This window comes from Cornus florida, unplaced genomic scaffold, assembly GCF_030987335.1.
Source record: "Cornus florida cultivar Cherokee Brave unplaced genomic scaffold, ASM3098733v1 CherokeeBrave_3.0.0_Hap2_Chr08, whole genome shotgun sequence".
NCBI classification, from domain to species: Eukaryota; Viridiplantae; Streptophyta; class Magnoliopsida; order Cornales; family Cornaceae; genus Cornus; species Cornus florida.
The window spans coordinates 7,133,593-7,159,088 of record NW_026775578.1 but is presented as its reverse complement, the minus strand read 5'-3'; the positions used below and the strand labels follow the sequence as shown (position 1 = coordinate 7,159,088).

Genomic DNA, 25,496 nt, shown 5'->3' with positions numbered 1-25,496 from the left:
GACTAATGAAAGGCAACGACTTAAAAGTCCAATGGATTGAAGGACATGGATGATCGATTTTCTACGCGCATGTGCGTCAGAAATTGATTAATCATGTATGGCTACATGTTAGCCGTCCTTAGAATGGTAATGAGGAGCACATAACTGTCGGGCACGTGACCCAAAAAGGGTGGAGATGGGAGGGGGGTCGCGTGATTGGCAAAGGTATTTAAAATCCTCATCGCTGGGCTATAAGACTGCTTTTGGGGCCCAATCGTCTTTGCCCATCTGTTCATACCAATAGAAAAAATTCTGATTGTTTTATTGGGCCTCAGTTTAAAGGGCAAAAATGGGCCAAGGAAGACTTTTACGCCTGATTGTGGGAATGGGCCACGTCTTGAAGGGCAAGGATTGGGCATGGTTTAGGCTAGAACACTGCTCCAGTTAAAACGGATAATTAGTTTGGGGAGCTCCAATTTTTAAATGGCACGGGTGCTGCCAAATAGTGGGCCGCAAGGTAGACATGAGGTTTCTTGGGTACGTTCCTTTGGTCTCTAGTGAGTCTCTTATCAGATACTCCCCAATTGATGATGTTTGAAGGGCTAATCCTTCTTCTTCGCATATGAAACTCCATCTACTCAAGTGATCGGAATAGCAAGCAAAAGTGACCAATAGGCCAGTTGCCTAGGGGTACCAGGTTCCTACTTTCTAAATGGGAGGTCAGGGGTTCGAGTCTCAGTGGAGCTATGTGTGTGGGAGTACTAACAAAAAAAAGAAAAAAAAAAGAAGAAGGTGACCCATAGTCATGATCGTGTTGTTGGTCCTTGTTCAAACTGGCGAGGAAGAGAGAGAGAGATGATGAAGGCTGCAATTGTTTCTCATTTCTCAATTAGCCTTAAACAAACAAAGCTTAGCTTATATACAGGAATGAGCTAATTACATAATGACCCTACCAACTATGTGTAATTACAACATGATCCAATATAAATATATAAATGTTCTAACACTCCCCCTCAAGCTGGAGAATATATTCAAATAATCCCAGCTTGGAACAAATCGCTTTTAACCGATTATGACCAAGAGCCTTAGTAAACATATCAGCTAATTGATCTTCAGACTTCACAATGGAGTAGAAATGTTCCCACTTAATATCTTTTCTCGAGTGAAGTGACAATCAACTTCAATATGCTTGGTTTTTTCATGAAATACCGGATTGGATGCAATGTGAATAGGCTTGGTTATCACAGAACAACTGAATAGGAGTCTCGACTATTAACCAAAGTTCTTTATGAAAATGTTGTATCCACGTTAACTCACTAGAGGTATGGGCCATGGCCCTGTACTCTGCTTCAGCGCTAGACCGTGCTACCACTGTTTGCTTTTTACTTTTCCATGTAACAAGATTTCCACCAACAAATGTGCACTAGCCTGTAGTAGATCTCCTATCTGAGGGAGAACCAGGCCAGTCAGCATCTGTGAAACCTTCCACCCTAAGATGTCCATTTGGTATTATAGCAACCCAAAACCTAGAGCTTGCTTGAGATATCGGATAATCCGAAGAACAACATTCCAATGTGGCATTCTAGGAGCTCCCATGAACTGACTTACAACACTAACTGCATATGAAATATCAGGTCGAGTTATAGTAAGATAAATTAATTTCCCAACTAATCGTCAATATCTACCAGGCTCGTTAAATATATCACCCTCATTAAGATAAGAGTTTTGTATTTGGATCCATAGGAGTATCAGCAGGACGACCACCCAACATACCCGTTTCTTCTAATAGGTCTAACACATATTTTCTTTGAGACAAACTTATACCTTTCTTGGATCTAGCAACTTCAATATCCAAGAAATATTTAAGTTTACCCAAGTCCTTAGTGTGAAACCGATCTTGCCGAAACAATTTCAACTTAACAATGCCTTCAAAATCATTGCCTGTAATCACAATATCATCCACATACACCACAAGAAAAATGAAGCCAGCTTTAGTGTGCTAGTGAAATACCGAATGATCGGTCTGGCATCTGCCAAGACCAAATTCTAATGCCGCCACATAGAATTTTCCAAACCAAGCTTGTGGAGATTGTTTCAATCCATACAGAGCCTTTTTAAGGCGACAAACAGTGTGACGATACTCCCCCTGAGCAACAAACCCAGGTGGTTGCTCCATATAAATTTCTTCAACCAAGTCACCATGTAAGAAGGCATTTTTGACATCCAATTGAAACAACGGCTAGTTACAATTGGTAACAATGGAAATAAGTACCCGAATAGAAGAAATCTTAGCCAAAGGGAAAAAAGTCTCATCATAATCAACACCATAAGTCTGAGTGTACCCTTTTGCCACAATACGAGTCTTCAACCGTTCAATATACCCATCGTGAAGGTATTTAACAGTGTAGACCCACTTACAACCAACCGTTTTGAAGCCCGGAGGTAGGGGAACGAGATCCCATGTCCAATTACGGTGAAGGGCATCCATTTCATCTACCATGGCTTGGCGCCAATCCGAATGAGAGAGACCATCCTGCAAAGTCTCGGGAAAAAAGTAGCAGACACTCTAGATAAAAAACAAGATAAAGAGGATGTAATATTATTGTAGGAGACAAAGTTAGAAATGGGATGTGCAGTGACACACGATCGAGGAGCCTTATGGAGAGCAATAAGCAAATCATCGGCATAGTAGATGGCGTCGGATTCGAGGACTCCAAAGGAGATGGAGGGAGCGAAGTAAGTGGTCGGGGTCGTCGAGTATAAACCTGCAATGGGACAACAGAGCTAGGAGGTGCGGGAGTAGGGAATAGAGAGGAAAAAGTTGGCATAGGTGGCTCAGGAGCAATATCGAGATGAGGACTAGGATCAGAAAAATAAGGGAGAGACTCAGAAAAGGTGACATCAACACTAGTGAAATAACGTTGAAAATGAGGACTGTGGCAATGATAACCCTTCTAATGCGGGAATACCCAAGGAAAACACACTTAGTGGCACGAGGGTCGAGTTTGTCAAGACCGGGTCTAAGGTTATGGACATAACACACACAGCCAAAGACCCAAGGAATAAGATTAAACGACGTGGAATTGGGAAATAGAACAGAATGAGGAGATTTCCCTTGTAACACCGACGAGGGCATCCGATTAACAAGATGACAGGCCGTAAGAACATCATCACTCCAAAATCTTTTGGGAACATGCATATGAAATAAAAGGGCGCGACACACTTCCAGAAGATGACAATTTTTACGTTCAGCTACTCCGTTCTGTTGAGGAGTATAAGTACAAGAAGATTGATGAATGATACCTTTAGCATGAAAATAAGTCTCAAAAGGGTCCGAGAAATATTCTTTGGCATTGTCAGAACATAAAACCTTGATTGAACACCCAAATTGAGTTTTTATTTCTTTTCGAAAGATTTGAAAAATAGAAAATAACTCGGAACAATTTTTCATTAAAAATAACCAAGTCATACGAGAATGGGCGTCCACAAATGTCAATAATAACGAAATCCAGTAATAGAAATATGTTTGATTGGTCCCCAGACATCTGAATGAATTAACTGAAAAGGACTAGCAACACGATTATTAGTTCTAGGTTTGAAGGACATGCGACAATGCTTACTAAGCTGACAAGCTTCACACGACATGGACTCAACACGACTAAGATTGGGTACTTGACGCTGCAAAACTGAGAATGATGGGTTGCCGAGACGACGGTGCCATTGGAAAGAAGACAAGATGAGTGAAGAGCCGTGGGAGATGGTGCAAAATCAAAGTAATACAAGCCACCTACTTTATGTTCCGTACCAATCTTCTTCTTCGTCGTGAGATTTTGAAAAATTCAACATGTGGGATAAAATGCAACGGAGCAATTAAGAGATTTAGTAAGTTTACTAATGGACATCAAATTAAAAGGGAATTGAGGAATATATAATACAGAGGAGAGGGACATGGAAGAGGTGAGATGAATAGTTCCTAAACCCAAAACTTTTGTTGATGATCCATTAGCAAGAGTAACACTTTGAGAGGAAGAACCAGTGTGAAAATCGGAAAAGAGATTAGAACTACTAGTCATGTGATTGGATGCGCCAGAGTCAAGAATCTAGGGAATCTGACGAGAGGACAAGAGACATGCAGGTGCACTACCTGATTGGGCAAAGGAAGCCATGGAAGATGAGGTGGAAAGTCGTCGTTGAGATATAAGCTGAGCATAGTCATCTCGGGGCAATACAGTGGCAGTGGGGATTGAAGAGTTTGACATGATGAACTGAGAGAGGGAAAAAAAATCTGACTGTCCGATAAGAAGGAAACAAAACAGAGTGCACCTGTCCAAAGAGAAGGCAGGGAAATGCTGCCAAAAACTGGCTCTGTCGGGTCCAGAAACGGGCCTACAGATCCTGGTTGAGCTTGAACCAGATCTCAGCAAAACCGGTTTTAGTAAACTAGGTTTGGGATAGTATAACCATGTGTCAGATATGCTAACCTGGTTTGGGATAACCGTACACCTGTAGCCAAACACCCCTCTTCTTCTTCGCAGTTACAGACTTAGAGATGCCGATGATGAAGCCAGAAGCCCTCTGCAATGATCTAGCAAACTGCAACTCTACAGGTGTAAGCGAGGATCACGACTCACCACAAATATGCCGCCAACATCAACTACACTGCACTGTCAATCTCTGCAACTTCTCGTAGACGACGACTCTTACAGGCACCAATCGCACCTCAGGTGGCTCCTCGTCAACTCTAACCAATTAACACAACGAAGAGAGAAGAAATATAAACTGCGATGACAACTTTGGTGACAGCAACAGAGAGTCACGCGACTCTGGCTACAACAAACAGAGGGTCGTCGGTGAGCTTGCTTGGGCTACCGTTGACCAAAGATCCAAGGTCCCTCGAAGCTTCACACACCTTCTTCGACTACACAATTTGCGACGGAAACAGCTTCAGATCGAAGCTCTAATACCATGTTCAAACTGGCGAGGAAGAGAGAGAGAGAGATGATGGAGGCTGCAATTGTTTCTCATTTCTCAATCAACCCTAAACAAACAAAGCTTAGCCTATATACAGGAATGAGCTAATTACATAATGACCCTACCAACTATGTGTAATTACAGCATGACCCAACATAAAATGTTCTAACAGTCATACAACAAACGTTTTGGGTAAGTGCATCTATGTCAGATAGGATGGTAAGGAGTCTTTGGGGTGGAAGATTCATCGGGTGGGAGGCATTGGATGCTGTGGGGACTTCCAGGGGTATTCTCGTCATGTGTGGTAGGAGATGGTGTTGAGGGTGGATATTTGGAGAGGTAGGTTCTAAATTTCTTGTGCCTTTGTTATGGAGGAGGATGGTTTTAGATGGGCTTTTTTCGGAGTTCATGGTCCGATGGATGTTGGGTAGAGATTTTTGCTTTGGAAGGAGCTTGGCTTGGTGAGGGGGTTGTGGCTCCTTTTGTGGTGTGTGCGTGGGGATTTCAATGGAAGCAAAACTCGAAATGCATCAATGGCCTCCAAATGGGTATCAAGATGAAGCTCTCATCCTCCTCTCTAACTGTGCCAACAAGAGCTCCTCCAAAATCCCAACCTAGCATCCACCCCAAGATTTCATCATGCTCCAATCTTCACGATTCTTGGATCAAATGAAAGCTCTCACCTTCCTCTTCCTTTTCTCTAACTAGCACAAGGCCTAAATATGCTCTAAGTGGATGAAATATAGGGGTTTTATGCGGTGGGTTTGGCATAGAAAAGGAAAAGATGAAGGAGGAGGAGAGAGGGAAAGGGAGAGAGAATCCAGATGAGAGAGGAGATTGATGCAAATGAGACCACAAAATCTGAATTTGTGGTCCTCTAAGTCTCTTTGGTCAAATGGTGGTCCCCCACCACTTGTAACAGCTCCCTAAATTGCCCTTTATGGTAACCTTAACCACGGGGAGTTCCAAAACAAATATCCAATCACGTACATATATACATACATGCTATGTAAATGCAATAATAACAAAAATAATAGGATGCAAATAAAATCGGGCAAATTCCCAAGCACGGAAATCCGGTCCCGGTCCCACACGGGGTCTCCCAGACTCGAAAACTCAAAAATGGTAAAATGTGCCAAAATGCACTTCTAAGAGTTTTAAGCTCGAAGAAATGTCCCAAACAAACCCCGGGACCCATGTGACACAAAATGAGGCACGAAAATAATAATTATAAAAAATAAAAATAAAAGCGTCGAAAAATCCGGGACATTACAGGAATGTTCTCCGAGTCTTGTTTAGTACAATTCCAGTTATCAAAAGCTGTACATGATTGGCCTCTACTTGGAGCCAAAATAGATAAAACTAGAGTTTATATATATATATATATATATATATATATAAAAATTAGGGTTGTTTCTGTATGTTCTTGTTTTAGGGTTTTACTTGGTAGTACTGTTCGATTAGTGTTTTATTTCATTGCCTATATGTGTAGTGTCTGGTTCGTTGATTTGGACACTTTTTGATGATTGAGCATATTGATTTAGTGATTTTCTCCCTTTGTATTCTCTCTCTCCTATCTTTCTTCTCTTCTGGTTTTACATCACAGCATTCCCCTGCAACAAGTGTTAGAACCTTTCTTGCCCTGCATACATTCATCATCTGACAACATTATAATGAAGTATGCTTAGATGAAGATCAATAAGTGTGGCTTTGTTGGATATAGCAGCTTGTTGGCAGCATCTCTATATTTGTGGATCAATGGGTTCATGGGTTGTGATTTTGGAAATGCTCCTCTTTTTTGCTTTTTAAATTAAATTTATTTTTTTGTTAATGCCAGTAAGAGATTTGACTTGCGCCCTCCATAGTGTCTTGCTCATTTTATTCACTTTTGATCGCTGACTCTTTTCAGGATCCAAGAAAGGAGATACTTTTGGCATTAAAGTCAGTTTAACATTTGGAGTTACTATGTTCCTTGGCTTGTTTGCATGGAACTCAATGTTTTGGACTAGAAAAATGATATAATTATGGATAGGGTGTTTGTACCGAGTAATTTGGCAGCTATATAAGCACTTACACTGTGAGAGAGTGTGTATTCTTATCATTTACTTTGCATAGAGTTGTTGCTGGACTCTATTTATTGCCTTTGGACTAACATCTGACTACTCAACAGGTATGTTTTTCAACTGGTGTGACTTTGTTCTCAAGGTTTTGGGACTAAAATTTTCGGTTATGTTGCTGGAAGTGCTAGTGAGCTTATCATTTGTGTAGCCATTAGAAGATTGATTTGATCATTAACTTTTTATCTGGCGTTTGAGAGCTTGTTCAACTTTGGCTAGGTCGGCCCCTCCGTCTCCATCCTTTTAAACGATTTTGTACTTTAAACTGTAATTTTGGGACGAAGGGGATAGGAACAGTGTTTAAAGGTATAAGACTATTCAGTGCCTTACTAATTCTAGGAGATTCATTGGACATTTACACGGAGATAATTGGATAATTACAATCACTTTTCCTAGTTATTCCCATATTACGTCTGTGTTTGATACGGTCTCATTTCTTACATTGCTCTCCTTCAAGAGTTGGCATGTCGCAACAGTTTTACCCTTTTGATGATAGTCACCGCTGGTATGACAGATTTTGCTAATGTCAACCTCTGTTAATGTGGAAAGCAAAAATTGGATACTTGCACTTCATTTTTTTGGATGCTTCCTAGCAGGCCTAATCCACCGCTCATTCGCTCCGTGCATCAATCAAGTAAGGTTTACTTTCTTTTCCAATCTTCATTCCTCAGGATGGCGGTCGGGAAAACGGACAGATGGGAAGTGTATTGGAGAAGCCCTCTAACTGCCTGAGGCTATGCTACGGTCTTACATTCGCCCACTTAGTATAAGCTGGAAGCACGGGGTGGGATCAACCAGATCCATCTCCTGAGGTCTTTGGCGCAGAGTGCGCGCCCTCACTCTTTCGGCTCTATTAGCTGGGAGCTCCATGGGTTTACTGATGGATGTGAGTGCTATACCTTCCTTTCTTTTCGGAGGACTTCAGATAATTTATTCCATACTTATAATTTTATTATTGACAGTCAAAAGAGATAATTCATTCAATAGTGATTTTTTAATTTTTTTTTGTACAATCAAAAAAATAATTTATTCAACAAATTTAAGGGTTTTTTTTTTTTTTTTTTGGTGATTTTTTTTGGGTCTCGTCAAAAGAAATAATTTATTCAATATATATATATATATTGGGTCTTATCAAAAGGGATAATTTATTCAAAAGAAATATATATATTTTTAATCTTCTTTTTTCCGTGCTTTTTTGTCTTGACAGAAGAGATAATTTCGACAATAAGTATTTTTTTGTTTTTGGTTTTTATTTTTTGTAAAGTGAGAAAATCTTTTTAATTGTTACATATATATTTTTTTTGGTCCAGTCAAAAGAGAATTTATTATTTTTTTTTTTCTTTCTTGGAAACAAATTATTATTCAATTTTCTTTTTATTTTTTTATCTTGCTAAAAGAGATGAAACATTTAATTGATATGTGTGACTGATTCTATATATCAGTTGTTTATCTTGCTTGCTATTTATCAAAAATAAATTAAAAATTAAAAAATCATGGTACTTGAAAAATATTTGATTTTCTTTCTTCAATTTTATTTTTTGATAGGAAAAAATCCACTTCATTATCAAACAACTTTGATATTCATTTGATTATCTTGATTTGGTATTTAATTGATTTGCTGTGTTCAATTTTATTTTGGGTAAAGTGCACTAAACTCTCTTGAAGTATGAGTTGATTGTAATAAACCTTTGTGAAGTAAGTAAAACCTCCCAAGCTATCATTTTTGTTGCAAACCATGATGCTCTGGAGGGTAGCACAATCACTGGTTCGGTTGCTGTATCGTCCCCAGATTCGATTTAGATACTACTAGATTGTGGTGTATGTGGCTTGGGCATGTGAGTGAGAAGGGGATGGATGGCATGGAATTTTGTGATGGAGAATTTAATGAGTTCTGCAAGAGTCATGAGGTTGCGAGACACCACACAGTGAAGAAGACTCCGTAGTGAAATTGTGTTGCAGAACGGATGAACAGAACATTATTGGGAGGGCATGATGTATGTTGTCCAATGCAGGGTTAGACAAAGTGTTTTTGGGCTGAAGCTGTTTCTGTAGCTAGTTACTTGGTTAACCGATCTCCATCGACTCCTTAAAACTCCAGAGGAGGTATGGTTTGGTCTGGTTCTCCTGCTAGCTACAATAATCTGTGAATATTTGGTGCCCAGCGTATGCTTATGTGAATGAGGGGAAACTTCAATTGAGAGGGCTAAAAAATGCATATTTCATAGTTATCAGCCTCGGGTCAAGGGATACAGATTATGTGCCCAGAGGCTTCGAGAAAGAAGATATTTGTTAGCAGGGACGTGATCTTTCATGGTCTGCGATGTTTACTCCCCAGAAGGATGTAGTTTGTTTAGGGAGAGCTTAGGGTGTCAATGAGTCGGTAGAGCTTGTAGAGGTTCTGTTAGAGGATAATCCTGTTCGGTTGACTCACAAGCAAGTGCAGTTTCGGGCTAAGGGAAATGAACAGTTGAAGTAGTTTAGTGTGGCTAGGGACGGGCCTAGGAGGGATATTAGGACACCTGAGAAGTATGGGTTTTCACATGTTGATTCGGTTGTTTATGCACTTAGTGTGGAAGAGGATATTGATGTGTCGTGTACTTATCATGAGGCCATCACAGATGGAGAGTCAGCACAGTGGTCTGTTGCCATGAGTGAGGAGATTGAGTCTCTTCAAAAAACCAAACTTGGGATCTAGTTAAGAAGCCTAAGGGCCAGAAGATTGTGGGCTATAAATGGGTTTTTAAGAAGAAGGAAGGAATTTTAGGGGTGGAAAATGCAAGGTACAAGGTACGCTTGGTGGCGAAGGGCTATACACAGAGGGAAGTGGTGGACTTCAATGAAGTGTTTTCTCCCGTGGTGAAACATAACTCAATCTGGGTGTTACTTTCTATAATTGCGCTGTATGACTTGGAGCTTGAGCAGCTTGATATCAAGACTGTTTTCTTGCATGGTGAGTTGGAAGAACAAATTTATATGCATCAGCCTGAGGTGTTTGAGATTTTGGGAAAGACAGATCATGTTTGCCTACTGAAGAAGTCCTTGTATAGGCTGAAACACTCTCTTAGACACCTTTGTGGTTGGGAATGGCTACTGTAAGAGTGAGTTTGACAGTTATGTGTATCACATGAAGCTCTCAAATGGTTCGTATTTGTATTTGTTGCTATATGTTTATGACATGTTGATAGTTTGCAAGAACATGCGTGAAATTGACATGTTGAAGGCTCAGCTTAGTGGTGAATTTGAGCTGAAGGATCTTGGTGCTCAAAAGAGGATTTTAGATATTGAAATTCACAAGACAGAGGAGTGGCCAGATTGTATTTGTCACAGAAGAAATACATTGAGAAGGTGTTAGAACGCTTCGGTATGCAGGCATCAAAGCCTATGAATACTCCATTGGTTGCCCACTTTAGGCTTTCAACACGATTGTCACCACGGACCGAGAAGGAGGTGGAACACGTCTCATGTTCCTTATGCTAGTGCAGTTGGTAGCCTTATGTATGCTATGGTGTGCATTAAGCCAGACATTTCACATGTAGTTAGTGTAGTGAGCACATACATGGATAGACTTGGGAAGGCCCATTGGCAGGTTGTAAAGTGGATATTGCGACTCTTACGATGTACTATTGATGTTGGGTTAGTCTATGACAAAGGTAACGACACACGTGGGAGTGTTACTGGATATGTTGATTCGGATTATACTGGAGATCTTGATAGGAGGTCCTTGACAGGGTATATCTTCACTCTTTATGGGAGAGTGATCAGTTGGAAGGCGGCTTTGCAGTACGTAGTTGGATTATCTACTACTGAGGCTGAGTACATGGCATCTACAGAGGCAGTGGAAGAAGTTGTATAGATGAGAGGCTTGGTTGGTGATTTGGGCTTGCAGCATGATGATTTGACTGTGTTTTGCGACGGTCATAGTGCCATACATCTGATTTAAAATCAGATGTTCCATGAGAGGAAGATTCTAGTGAGGAATATTGGGACCTCTGGTAAATATGATGACTAAGGTTATTCCTACTCTCAAGCTGAGGCACTATCTGGACTTGATTGGTACTTACAGTTTCTGAGGCCATTAGGGGCATGTGGAGGTGGCGAAATAAGTAGCTGGAGATCATGGTGCATAGCGTAATTCGAGCCAAGGTGGAGATTTGTGATGTTGTGGCCTGAATTTGGTGCTGGGTCGCGTTGCGACTTGTTTACGACCCGTTGGATGAGCTTTGTGCGGGCCTGTTTGACCCGTTTTATTTATTTATTTATTTATTTATTTTACCCTTTTTTGCTCATGGGTCGTGGACCCTAATTAGTTTCTGGTAGCCCGATATACAAGGGCGCTTATGGTTTAGAGTGGTGTAAGAGAGACTCCGAAATTCGTATAGAAACAAAGTGAGGGCCTGAAAACTTGTAATCTCCGATTTTACACATGGTGAAGATTTTTGCCAGATCTCCATCGTGGACGGAGGCAGTTGTCAAACAACGTATAAATCTTTGTGTTCTTTGTGTGGTGTGTTTATTCTGTCATGTTGCTTGGTTCGCTACGTTTGTCGTAACAGAACCAATTAAGGTTTAGATAATTTGGGAATTATTTGAATAAAATAAATAAAGGCCCTGTTTGGTGGAGCTTCTTGATATCAAAAATCCTTTCATTGATAAGGCCTTCATAAAAGGAATTTTGTTAAAAGGAATTCATGGGAAAAATGTTGTTTCACAGGTGTATTTCTTAAATATACATCCAACTTTCAAATTATTTTTTTCTTAACAATATTATCCCTTATCCTTGACAATTATTGCAAGCATCAAATAGAAAGTGGGCGGCAATGGAAGGTGGTTGTGGCAGCAATGGTGGAAGGCAGTAATGGAAGGCGACAGTGGCAGTTGTTGTGGAAGGTGGTTGTGGCACTGGTGATAGAAGGTGGTGGTTAAAACAATAGTGGGAGATGGCATTGGCAGAAGGCGACAGTAGCGATGATAACGGATGGTGGCAGTGGAAGAATGTGGTGGAAGGTAGAGGTGGTGGTGGAGGTTGGCGATGGCAGTAACAACAGCGGTGGAAGGTGGTGGTGGGTGCTGGCAGCGGAGGTAGCAAATGGCGGCGGAGGTAATGATGGCAGAAGGTAGTGGTAGTGGAATATGGTGATGGTGAAATGTAGTGATGGTGGAAGATGACATAGAAAATGGTGGTGGTGGTGGAAGGTGGCAGTAGTTATGGTGGAGGAACGAAGGACCGAGAGAGAATATAGGATGTTCTTGTTAATAATTTAAAACTACATGGACAAATTAGTAAAATAACAAATTTATCTATAAAAAAAATTGCCTTCTTAAAAGGTGGTTCTAAAAGCAACTTTTTGTTGCTTTTCTGAAATGGGCTTCCTGGCCATCGTCTTTTTCTTTTTCAAAAAGGACTTTACATATGTGTAGTAAACGTCTCGATTTTTTAGAAAAAGACTTTTGAAGGTCATGGGAAGTTTCCCCAAATGGCACCAAAATCAGAATTTTAGTATTTTCTTAATGCTTATAGCAATCGGATGGTCTGGTGACTCTTTTGTTGATCTAACGATGAAAATAACCCACTCCGAATGAAATTTTGAGGGATTTTGCATAAAATGACCCTTATTTTCATCACGAAACCATCAATTTGATGATTAAATTATGGCAACATGAAGGGTTGATAGTTCGGGAATTTGTACCCACGATCGGACGACCCTGATGGCCCGACGTTGATCCAATGATGAATGCAACACGATTGTGAGGGAAACCTCATTTGAAATCGATTGAACAATCCAATGGTAAGAATGATTTGAAATATTAAGAACTGATAAATCTCCACCAATTGTGGATATGGAGTCTTTGGTAACCCTTGATTACACCCATATATGAAGAGTTGTAATGGAGATAAAGCTCCGGATCGTGGTGGGTTCTCTATGAGGTTCCTTATTGAAAGCTGGGAGGTGGTTAGGGGGAAATGATTAACACTTTCCATGCCTTTCATTCTTAAGGGCATTTCGAGAAGAGCCTAAACACTGCGGCTACGTTTGGTGTGCAGGAATGGAATGGAATGGAATGCTCATTTCAATCATTTAGTTGTTTGGTGTGTAGGAATGGAATGGAATGGCTATTCCAATGGAATGAAAATCCATTCCAGGGAATGAAAATCCATTCAATTTGTAAACCTATGGAATGGCTATTCCATTCCATAGTAAGATAAAATATTTTTGTAATATTCCCAATAAGCCCTTAATCACATTCCAATAAGGCAAAAATATTTCGCATTCATCAAAAATCTTTCACATTCCATTTTTCATGTTTATCGACTTTTTTATTAGACGTGGTAAAAGTCTTTCATCTTCTTTCTCTTATGAATATACCCAGAGCTGCCATTAACAAAAAGTTGCAGGACTTTCAACTAAATTGCAAGTATTAATTTCTTTGTTTATTTATTTTTGATAAGTATGTATTAAATCTCTTTTATCTTCTGAGTATATCACTTTATTATTATTATTATTATTATTATTATTATTATTTTTATTATTTTTATTTTTATCTTTGTGTTGAAACATTTGTGTAATCATCTAGAACCAAAAGTGGACTTGCTTGACTTTTGGGTCCTTAGTCAAGTTCATCGTTGGATGATTGGAGAATCTTGCTTGATTAGACTTTTATCAAAACTAGAATTTTCAAGAAATCTACAATAAATAAATTTTAAAAAAAATTAAAAAAGGGGTATAAAGAATATATATGTATTCGTTATTCGTTCCTTCCAGCAAGTTCTTGTATTTTTTAGCCTTTACATCAACTTCTTAGGTTAAATATTCAATTATGGTGAGTTGGTTTAGTTATAATTTTTTTATTTTTCTTTCCTCCAATGAAAAGGGTATTTTTGAGAAAAGGTATTCCCTTCCAGATTTAATGATACTCAACCAAACAATAGAATGGTAATAATCATTCCATTCCATAACGATTCACCGTATCACACCAAACATTAGAATAGTAATACTCATTTCATTCCATTCTCATTCTTATTCCATTCCAAGTTTCATTTCATTCCATTCCATTCATGCAAACCAAACATAGCATGCATTTATTGCTCTTATCCATAAGAAGGAATGGGGGAGCTATGGATGTGAAGGACTTTAGACCCATCAGTTTGGTGGGATGCATTTACAAATTAATTGCTAAGGTCTTGGCACTGAGAGTAAGGGAGATTTTGGACGGGATTAATTCGGACTCTCAAATTACTTTTGTTAATGGACGATAGATTTTGGACTCAGTTCTTATTGCTAGCAAATGTGTTTGATTTTAGATTGAGTAGTCGGGTCCTAGGGGTTTTATGTAAACTGGATATAGAGAAGCCTTATGATCACTTGAGTTTGAGCTTTCTTCTCTCTTCTTGAGAGAATGGGCTTTGGGGAGAGATGGAGAAAATGGTTTGAGTTCTATATCTCTAGTGCTAGATTTTTGGTCCTCGTGAATGGTGCCTTAACGGGTTTTTTTGGCAGTTTCAGGGGGTTGAGACAAGGGCATCTGCTTTCTCTCTTTATTTTCCTTATTATAATGGAGGGTTTCCTCAAAATGATGGCAAGGGTTGTGGACTTGTGTTTTTTAAGAGGCTTTAGGATGGGCAGAGATGTGCTAGCTAGTTGGAGATTTTTCATTTAATGTTTGCTGATGACACGTTGGTTTTCTGTGACGCATATGAGTTTCAAACAAGATTCTTGAGATGCATTTTGATTTGGTTTCAAGTCGTCTCTGGTTTAAAGGTGAATGTGGAGAAGAGTGTGTTGGTTCTTGTTGGGGATGCTTTTCAGATTTCCACTATTGCTAATACGTTGGGCTGTAGTATTGGTTCTTTTCCCTTTACTTATTTGTGATTGCTCTCGGGACTCCATCTAGGAGAATTGGTAACTGGGACTCAGTGGTTGAGAAATTTGAGAAGAGGTTGGCCGAATGGAAGAAACAGTATCTCTCTAAAGGTGGGAGGGTTACTTTGATGAAAAGTACTCTCTTGAGTGTTCCTATTTATTTCCTATCTATCTTACAGATTCCTTGTTCTGTTTTGGCTGAGAGAATTGAGAGATTACAACAGAACTTTCTGTGCGAAGGTAAGGGGCTGGAGTTCAAGTTTTATTTGGCGAGATGGGATCGTGTTTGCACTCCAATCTGAAAGGAGGTATTAGAAGACTGGTTCCATTTAGTATTGCCTTGCTAAGGAAATGGCTTTGGAGATTTGGGGTTAGTGCTCTTATGAGGAGAGACTTCTAAGATGAGTGGCCTGGAAATTTATTCGAAAGGGATGACATGATTTCTCCAAACATATTAGATTTTGAGTCCGGGATGTCCGGGGAATCCGCTTTTGGGAGGACGTTTGGTGTGGTGATCATTCTCTTGAGCTTACTGTCCCTAGACTATTCCAGATTACTTCAAATCGTCAGGCTATGGTGGTCGACTGCTATCACCTTGATAGTGGGAGAACAGTATGGGATGTTCGTTTCTTGAGGCATTTTTAGGATTGGGAAATTGAGGATGTTTTTGTTATGGGTTAATTACACTCACACTCCCTGAGGTTTGTTCTATTAACAATTAGATGAAACTTAGCTCATTTTTTAACATGCAAACCCCCTGTCAGAAATATCATCCAAACAAGTCTTTAAAATGCAGAAAAATATGAGTTTGCCCTCGAATCTCTAATTCATTTTAATAATAAATATAAAAATATATATCTCAATTTGTAAAATGATAAATTTGTCCCCATTAATTGAAGTACTCTGTCCGTATTTACGCAGCAACACCCACCGCTTCTCTTCCCCTCTCTCTCCACCGACTGCCATCATCTCTCCTCAACAGCGGCCGCCGCCTCAACCCACCACCACCATCTCTCTTCACCCATCGTTACCATCTCTATTCAATCATGATCACAGCTACCATATCTCTGCACCCACTGCCACCATCGCTCTCCACCCACTGGTGATTACCGTATCACCATGTATCTCTCTTATCATTACCAATATGGTTGATTTGTGCCTATAGGTGGCCCAATAAGTTGCTGTGAATGTAAGGAAGAGGTTGGTTGTAGATAGGCGGTACGAGAAGGAAGTGGATTGCAGCGGTGAAAGTTGCAATGAACTAGGGTTTGTGAAATTTTGTGAAAGAATTCGGATTGATTTATGGTTTGCGGACTGCGGAGGAAGTGACGATGAAGGAATTGTTCCTCTCATTGTTCTTCTTGCTCCTCTGTTTATTCGAATTTGGGTCGGAGCTCTCTCGGCGTCGAGATTTTAAATTTATGACTGACGACTCTTCATTGTGTATGTATATTTGTGTATTAATTATCTATGTGTGTGGACTAATGCGTGATTGAAATCGGTTTTTTTGTAGAGAGAGAGAGGATTTGATTAGAAGGAAAGTTATTGAATTTGGTACGATGGACGTATATGCGATCATAAACACACTCAATTCTTACCTTTTGAGGAAAAAAAAAAAAAAAAAACACTAAATTCTTCAACTTTCATTTTCAGCAACTATACATATATCCTTTAACAATCATACAAACAATATACAGATATACGGAAACACAAGCATTCAAGTAAATGATTTCTAATATAGGAATATATATGTGTATATATTATTCGTTTGTGTTTGTGTGGGACTCTCTCTAACGGGATTTTTACATATGTGTATATATAATATATCTATATATAGGCTGAATTTGAAGATTTATGTGTTTGTGGGTGGGGTGGGGTGAGAAGCGGTGGTGGGGCTGTGAGTGGTGGTGGTGGGTGTGATGGTTAAAAAGGTAATTTTATTATTTAAATAGGACAATTAATAAGTCAAAGGGCACAAAAGTCAATTCACCCTGTGTCAGATGTGGTAGGGGTGTTTTTGTTAACTTTAGCAAACTTAAGGGGATGTGATTGTTCAAAAAGGGGCTAAGTTTCATCTGCCTGTCAATAGGTTAAACCTCAGAGGGTGTGAGTGTAATTAGTCCTTTTGTTATTTTGGATTTGTTGTATTGCCAGGAGATCATGGGAGATGTTTCTGACTCTTGGGTGTGATTTCCCTCTTGTCAGGGTCGCTTTGATGTTAGTTCTCTTTATAGGTGTTTTTCGGATGCCTTGACCTCCCCCTTTTCGTGGAAGGCTATTTGGCGTTCGAAGGTTCCTCTTAAAGTGGTGTTTTTTGCATGGACATCCATCTTTGGTAAAAATTTGACTCAAGAATTTAGATAACCTAAGGACAAGGAGACATATTGTGGTTAACTGGTGCTTTATGTGCAAGAATGATGAAAAAATGGTTGATCACCTTTTTTTGAATTGTTCGGTGACATGGGATTGTTGGAGTTTGATGTTGGGTTTGATCAGGTATCAATGGGTTATGCCGAAGTCTTCAAGATGTTTGATTGAGGCTTAGAAAGGTTGTTCAGTGGGGGCTTGAGTCCGTGATTTTTCAAGGGTTCACATTTATGTGTTGGTGGTTCATCTAGCTTGAGAGAAATAGGAGGAAAGGGAAATCCTATTGGGTCTTTGAAGTTCTCCATTATTGGCACCCCTTTCTTGTTTGGTTCTAGGGAAAAATTGTATATCCACAGAGGAGTTTGTTGATCTTTTGTGTTCTTTGGGGGTCTAGAGGCTCTGTTTGGTCTTATGTATTTTTTGAGGGATACGATCCCTTTTTGAATGCATTTTTATACATTAATTACTTTAAAAAATATATTAAAAAATTAGTCAGGATTTATATTATAGTCCGTGGTTTGAACTTTATTAAAACTCTCTTAATCCTGAATCCCACCTCATCTGAATCAAACCATCACTTTCAGAACACCACAACCACCAATGTGGAGGAATATTTCTATATCAACCCTCATAAACACCTTTTTTTTTTTTTTTTTTTGGGAAGGTTTCTCTCTCCCCACACCAGCTCACCACCTTTCTCTAATCAGTGCTTCTACCTTGCTTGTTTATTTTATTTTTTCGAACTCCCAGCTCCTCTCTCCATATCTATCGCAAGTAAACAACTTAGAGTTAGTCAATAAAATGGTTGAATGGTCAATAAATGAATTAAAAAGCCATCGAGAGAGATGCACTGTTCATTACTCCTTGAGAACTGTAGGAATCGATTAAAAAGGTGTAAAGAGTAGGAGTAATCAGTGTTGTTAAAGGCGCGCCTAGGCTCAAGGCACAGGTGTAGCGCCTGTTGTCATCCCAGACTCATTGATGTTTACTAGGCGTGTACCTCGGGTGCACTTCGTCTTGTTTGTCAGGCGCGTCTAGGTGTGCCTCACTGATTTTTTTAAAAAACTATAATTATTCTATTTCTTAAGCCAAAAATGATACTTTTGGCAACTTAATAAACAAATAAGAAAGCCCAATCATACGAGATAAGAAACTTTTGTTCAAAATAATAAACAAATAAGAAAGCTCAAGAGTCAAAGTGTCAACCGAACAGAGAAAGAGTGGGACCGCGAGACGAACGATGAAGCCATGTCAGTTCTTTCTTCTCCTCTACTTGTCTCTCCTCTCTTCTTAACATCTCTCTTTCTTCGTCTAGTTATCTTCTCCCCTTTTTTTTTTTTTTTTTACGCCGCCCGCGGGGCGGGGGGGGGGGGGGGGGGGGGGGGGGGTTGGGCGGGGGAGGGTTTCTCCTTTTTTTCTTTAACACTTTCTCTCTTTTCTCGTCTACTTTTCTCTCTTCATTTGCGTCTATTTTTTTGGCTCTGTTTTTTTTTTTTTCTCTTTTCTAGCAGTTTTTTTTTTTTTGTTAACAGATTTATTTCTTTTTGTGCTCTGTTTTGCCATTCAAAAAAACAAATCTTGCTTTGCCTTTGAAGAAAACAAAATTGTGCTCTATTTTATGATTGTTGGATGTTTGTTTAGTTGATGGATTTTCTTTTTTATGTTTGATATTAATTTTTAAAGTATTGATATGACTTATGAGATATAAATATTTTTATGGTAGTTTAAATTTTCAATTGTGCGCTCACTTCACTCAGGCGCGCGCCTCGCGGTGCACCTCGCGCCTAGGCTCCAAAGTATCATTTTTTCTTCGAGAAGTGTTTATAATATAGGTGGTATTAATTGCCATATTTAACCCCAAGAAAATGAGTTCATGTGACAACTCCATCTTTGTTTTTAGTTTTCAAAGTTTTTTTTTTTAAAAATAGATATTTATCAAAACAACATAGGTCATCAAAGGAAATAAAAAAAAATGGATTTTTATTCAAAGAGTGCTTAACCACGGTACAAAATTTCCTCCCAGTTTTCTCCTTTTTGGAATGAGTGGTTGTGAAAGTGTCACGTCAATTAAAAGTATTGAGTAACTAATTTTTTACCACCCCTCTTTTAAGTTGTATTTCATATATATAAAAGCTTTAATTGTTATTTTCAAAATACGATATAAGCTATTTTTATAGAGAAGGTGGGTCCTGTTTAATATTATTTAACTCTCATTTTTGAGTTCTAGGTCGTCTTCCTCTCTCTCCTTGGTCTCTGGTATTTTATTTTGGGGTTCTAGTAAAATTCCTTTGATTATCATCAAATTTGTTTAATTTGTTTTAACAATTGTTGGTTCATTCCAAATTCATATTGTTTACGTGGTTTAACTTGAATTCCTGTGATAACAGTCAATTCCCTTCACTTTGTCTAAAAATTATTTGTTCATTGATTCATAATTTGTTGCTCTAGATTTGAAGAAGAAACTCGGTCTGTGTTGGTGTTCTTCTCTTTATCTCTTCGTGTTTGTTCCCGATCCTCCTCATACTCAATTACGTACTATAATTACTCTCTTTAGTAGAATTTTGTTGGGATTTTACATATAACATAAGCATAAAATAAAGTACATACTGCTTGGGATTTTACGTATAACATAAGTATGAAACAAATCACGCATTGTTTGGGATGTTAAGTAGATTATAATTTGAACTTGTGTTTCTTCTATTAGAAAGTCGATGACTATCATCTAGTATGATTATGGTGATTATAATTTGAACTAGTGTTTCTCCGATTAGAGTCAATGACTATCATCCATCCAGTAGAATTATGTTGGGATGTTGTGTACAACTTACATTGACTTAAAATACAAACTGCTCGGATGTTATGCACAAAAGTATTTGCATATCATCTAGTAGGATTATGTTGTGATGTTGTGTACAACTTGTATTGACTTAAATTACAAATTGCTTGGGATGTTATGCAGTACATAAATAATTAAACAAAAAAACCATGCCAGTCCAGAACATATTTGAAATTGCTCAGCAAATCTTTCTATCTACTTTAAACCCAAACAATTTATGCATAAAACAAACAAATAAACGGAGGATTACTTTCTTTTTTCTACGTATCGTTGACTTACCTTTCTTCCTTCTTAGTAATTATTTTCTTTTTTCTGCCATTGATTTCTTCCGGAAATAATTCTCTGTGCTCCGGCGTTGCTTGTTAATTTGGAATTAAATGACTTGCGTAAATGAAGAAATAGAAAAAAATTATGGAAACACAGTAATGGAGAAATAAAGTTTTGGTTCTTTTTAGAAACAAATCAATATTATCAACTATCCCATCCCGGAAGGCTAAATTTTCCTTCTTTACTCAACTTCTATTTTTTTTTCCTTTCAAATTTCTCATTTTTTTTTTCTTCTTTCTTCTTCTTATTTTTTGGCTCCATACTTCTTAACATTCTTTTTTTGCACTTAAGAATGATGTATATAGTATGTAATTTTTTTTTTGGGTAAAGTACAACTACACCCCTGAGGTTTGGCAAAATGACGTTCAAAGGAAATTTTCTTATTTTTTGGACAAAGACACCCCTTTACATAAAAAATTAACTAAATTACCCTTTGACCGTTTAAAAGACTTTTTTAATTTTACAATTTAATAAATTGGACCAATTTACCCTCATGAATAATTTATGCATAAAAAAAGTTAAAAAAAAAAAAATAAAATTGTTCACCTATTTTTTTTGTTATTTACTTTATAAATATCCCAACCTCTTAAAAGTATAGACGTCTAAAATGATTCTTTGATTCAATACATATATTTTAAATAAATTATATTTTGTTATTACTTCATTTCTTTTTCTTTTTATTTTTAAATTAAGATGTTTAATTCTTTTATCTAAAAAAATTAAACCAATCTCTTTTCTTAAAAATAAAAAATATGGTACAAGTATAACTTTATGCATCTTAAAGTATATATCAAATATTATGCATTTCCCAATATAAAAGAAAATATGTACCAGTATAATTTTATGCATGCCTTTGTTTTTTTTTTTTTTTATTATTATTATTATTTTCCCTTTTATGTTGGGAAATGCATAATTTTTTATATTTAATTTAAGATGCATAAAGTTATACTAGTACCATATTTTTTATTTTTAAGGAAAAGACATTGGTTTAATTTTTTTAGATGAAAGAATTAAGCATTTTAATTTAAAAATAAAAAAGAAAAAGAAAATAAGTAATAACAAAATATAATTTATTTGAAATATATGTATTGGATTAAAAAAATCATTTTAGACGTCTACATTTTTAAGAAGTTGGGACATTTATAAAGTAAATAACAAAAAAAAAAAAAAAAAGCGAACAATATAAAGGGTTTTTTTTTTTTTGTTACTTTTTTTTTAATGCATAACTTGTTCATGAGGGTAGATTAGTCCAATTTATTAAAAGATATAGTTAAAAAATCTCCTAAACGATTAAAGAGTAATTTGGTCAATTTCTCATGTAAAGGAGTGTCTTCGCCCATTTTTAAACTTTCAGGGGGTGTCTTTGTCTAAAAAACAAGTAAGTTTCACCTGAGTGTCGTTTTGCCAAACTTTAAGGGGTGTGGCTGTACTTTATCCTTTTTTTTTTTACACTGCATCCCCTCTGAATTAAAATTCTAGCTCCGCCCGTCCCCTCTGGTATTACCTATTTACATGTAAGCTTTTACATAAGCTATTTTTTACTAGTTTTCACATTTCACCTTAAAATTCTTTGTTGAGCCAAGACCCATTGCTATTTATTTATTTATTTATTTGTTGTTTGGTACGTGTTCACTCAATATAGTAACAGCTATTTCCTCCAACCAGGTCAATTAGTTACGATAACTTCTCTTGGTTGATGCAACATCAGTCATCAAAGTGTTGTTTTTTTGAGTCCTGATATTTGTTTATTCATTTGCAATATGTAAAACCTAATTACTCTTCTACCAAGAACAGAGTTGGTGAATATTAGACATGGTGACTTTTGAGTTTCTTCTGCTTGGACCGCTTGGTTAATACACATCTAATTATCAACCATTACGGGTTTTGGAGCACTATGTGAGAATGGAAGCATAAGCCGAATGTATGAACCATTCACTGAATGAACCTCTCTATGCATCATAATCATGGTGATGTCATCTCTATTCTCCTCCCCCCCCCCCCCCCCCCCCCCCACACACACACACACACACACCACATATAGCGACGTATACCCCCCACACCACATATAGCGATGTGTATGCATACGTCTAGGGCTTTGTAGTTTAGGAAAACTAAGAAAAAAATTTATTTGGGTTTCACCGTCTAGGCTTGCTAGGGGGCTTCATCTTTTTCATTTTCTCCCGTTTAAAGTCAGGCTAGGTCGGAGCTGCAGACTCTGTTGGGATGGAAAGAAGATTCCAAACCCATACCAACCTACAGCAAGTGATGTCAGAACGTTTCTTGCCCCTACATACATCACTCACTGTGACAACGTTATAATGAAGTATGCTTAGATGAAGATCAATGCATGATGCATCTGTGGCTTTATCATGAACTTGATCCAAAAATATAGAACTCAAAACTTCAAGTATGCTTCTCCTTTATTCTTTCCCATTTTTATTTTATTATATCTGTAAGATATTTGACTCCGGCCCTCCAAACTTTTAGTCTCTTGCTCATTTTATGTTCATTTTGATTGTTTCAGGGTCCAAGAATGATGATACTTTCGGCATTTAAGTCCGAAGGTTTGACCTTAGGGAGTTGACTAGGTTCCTTTGCTTGCTTGGGTGAATTTCAATGTGTAATATACGTTTTATTATAAATTATAATTAGTAAGATAATAGAAACACCCAGGCTAAGATTATATGTTTTAGAACTCAAAATATAATTTATTTGCCAAAATGTTCTACTCATACTACCTTTTAATGGATCATTTGGGGGATAATTGCGGTCTGCCTTTCATGGGAGAATGAATGCATTGGATTAAAATATATTAATAGTGAAACACATGCAGACATGATCATACTTGGTGAAAGAGCCTCTAAAGAAACCGACCATGGAGCACTGATATGGGACGCTGCTTGATGCCTTGAAGGCCACTTTGTTTTTTCTGCCTGGGACACTAAATTGAGCCGCGTCTCCGATTCTCTCTTTTCACGACAGCCTTCAGAACCAAGTAAACCTTGCTTCTGACAATTCTTGGGGCTCACATTGGATGCAAGGGCCTGGGCTGGCTGGCCATTTATGCCCAAGTATCATTTTTATTCGAGAAGTGTTTATAATATATGTGGTATTAATTGCCATATTTAACCCCAAGAAAATGAATTCATGTGACGACTCCATCTTTGTTTTTTGTTTTCAAAGTTTTTTTTTAATAGATATTTACGATATAAGCTATTTTTATAGAGAAGGTGGGTCCTGTTTAATTTTATTTAACTCTCATTTTTATGTTCTAGATCGTCTTCCTCTCTCTCCTTGGTCTCTCGTATTTTATTTTGGGGGTTCCAGTGAAATTCCTTTGATTATCATTAAATTTGTTTCCTTTGTTTTAACAATTGTTGGTTCATTCCAAATTCATATTGTTTACGTGATTTAACTTGAATTCCTGTGATAACAGTCAATTCCCTTCACTTTGTCTAAAAATTGTTTGTTCATTGATTCATAATTTGTTGCTATGGAATTGAAGAAAAAACTCGGTCTGTGTTGGTGTTCTTCTCTTTATCTCTTCGTGTCTGTTCCCGATCCTCCTCCTACTCAATTACGTACTGCAATTACTCTCTTTAGTAGAATTTTGTTGGGATTTTACATATAACATAAGCATGAAATAAAGTACATACTGCTTGGGATTTTACATATAACATAAGTATGAAACAAACTATGCATTGTTTGGGATGTTAAGTAGATTATAATTTGAACTAGTGTTTCTTCTATTAGAGAGTCAATGACTATCATCGAGTACGATTATGGTGATTATAATTTGAACTTGTGTTTCTCCGATTAGAGTAAATGATTATCATCCATCCAGTAGAATTATGTTGGGATGTTGCGTACAATTTATATTGACTTAAAATACAAACTGTTTAGATGTTATGCACAGAAGTATTTGCATATCATTTAGTAGGATTATGTTGTGATGTTGTGTACAACTTATATTAACTTAAATTACAAACTGCTTGAAATATTATGCAGTACACAAATAATTAAACAAAAAAACCATGTCAGTCCAGAACATATTTGAAACTGCTCAGCAAATCTTTGTATCTACTTTAAACCCAAATAATTTATGCACGAAACAAACGAATAAACGGATGATTACTTTCTTTTTTCTAAGTATGGTTCACTTATCTTCCTTCCTTCTTAGTAATTATTTTCTTTTTTCTGCCATTGATTTCTTCTGAAAATAATTCTCTATGCTCCTGTGTTGCTTGTTAATTTGGAATTAAATGACTTGCATAAATGAAGAAACAGAAGAAATTTATAGAAACACAGTAATGGAGAAATAGAGTTCTGGTTTTTTTTGAAAACAAATCAATATTATTAACTATCCCATCTCGGAAGACAGGGAAGGAGACGACATATTTGTGATTTATATATAATATATACGGCTTGTGGTTCTGTATATAAAAAACAATGATGGAACCAGACTGGATCGGAGAGGATCCTGATCCGCATAACTGCGGGATAAACTCAGCCTAACCCATCATATCTTGAGAGGTATAGGGGTGGAACATCCTTTTCCTTTGACATGTATCAATGTTTCACGTACCAACTCTATTTATCTCTTCAAACTCAGTTTTTGTTTTTCTACGACGATGATAGTAGTAAAATTGAATTTGACCTTATATTTCAAATAATAGTCTAAATTTGATCATGATACCGACCGTCATTGTCATTCACTATTGTGCTTACTTGCTCATTAGGACATATGTTTTAAATATGTCAAGAGGATCTTGTTTTAAAATTTTATTAAAAATTGATCACTTAGTTTTTTTTTTTACTAAGTAGTAGTAAGAATTGGTAGAGAGAGCTTTTGGGACTTAGAAACACAACTTTTTTATGCAAAATATAGAAAATAATTATTTTAAAATAAAAGAGGGATCTATAATTAAGAAAGTAACTAACTCTTCAACAATTTTTTTTTTTTTTTTTTTTTGCATTATTTGAAAAAAGAATTGAAGTGTACATAAAAATTAGAAAATTTATTATTTTTAATAGCAGTAT

General features: G+C 37.3%; 1 protein-coding gene across 10 annotated transcripts in view; it reads left to right on the top strand.

Moving 5' to 3' along the window:
• LOC132269143 (uncharacterized) overlaps positions 1-23,220 on the top strand; it is a 32,852-nt gene extending 9,632 nt beyond the window's left edge. For 4 of the 10 annotated variants that reach the window (XM_059770201.1, XM_059770199.1, XM_059770202.1 and 1 more), the window contains exon 8: positions 7,739-7,852. In XM_059770201.1, coding sequence (XP_059626184.1) covers positions 7,739-7,837 — 99 coding nt within the window. In that variant the 3' untranslated portion in view covers positions 7,838-7,852. Of the gene's footprint in view, positions 1-6,859; positions 7,084-7,120; positions 7,475-7,738; positions 7,853-22,646; positions 22,864-22,980 lie in introns of those variants that run through there. The other 6 variants (XR_009469425.1, XR_009469428.1, XR_009469427.1 and 3 more) reach the window with 6 other exon arrangements.
• The last annotated feature ends 2,276 nt before the right edge of the window (positions 23,221-25,496 follow it).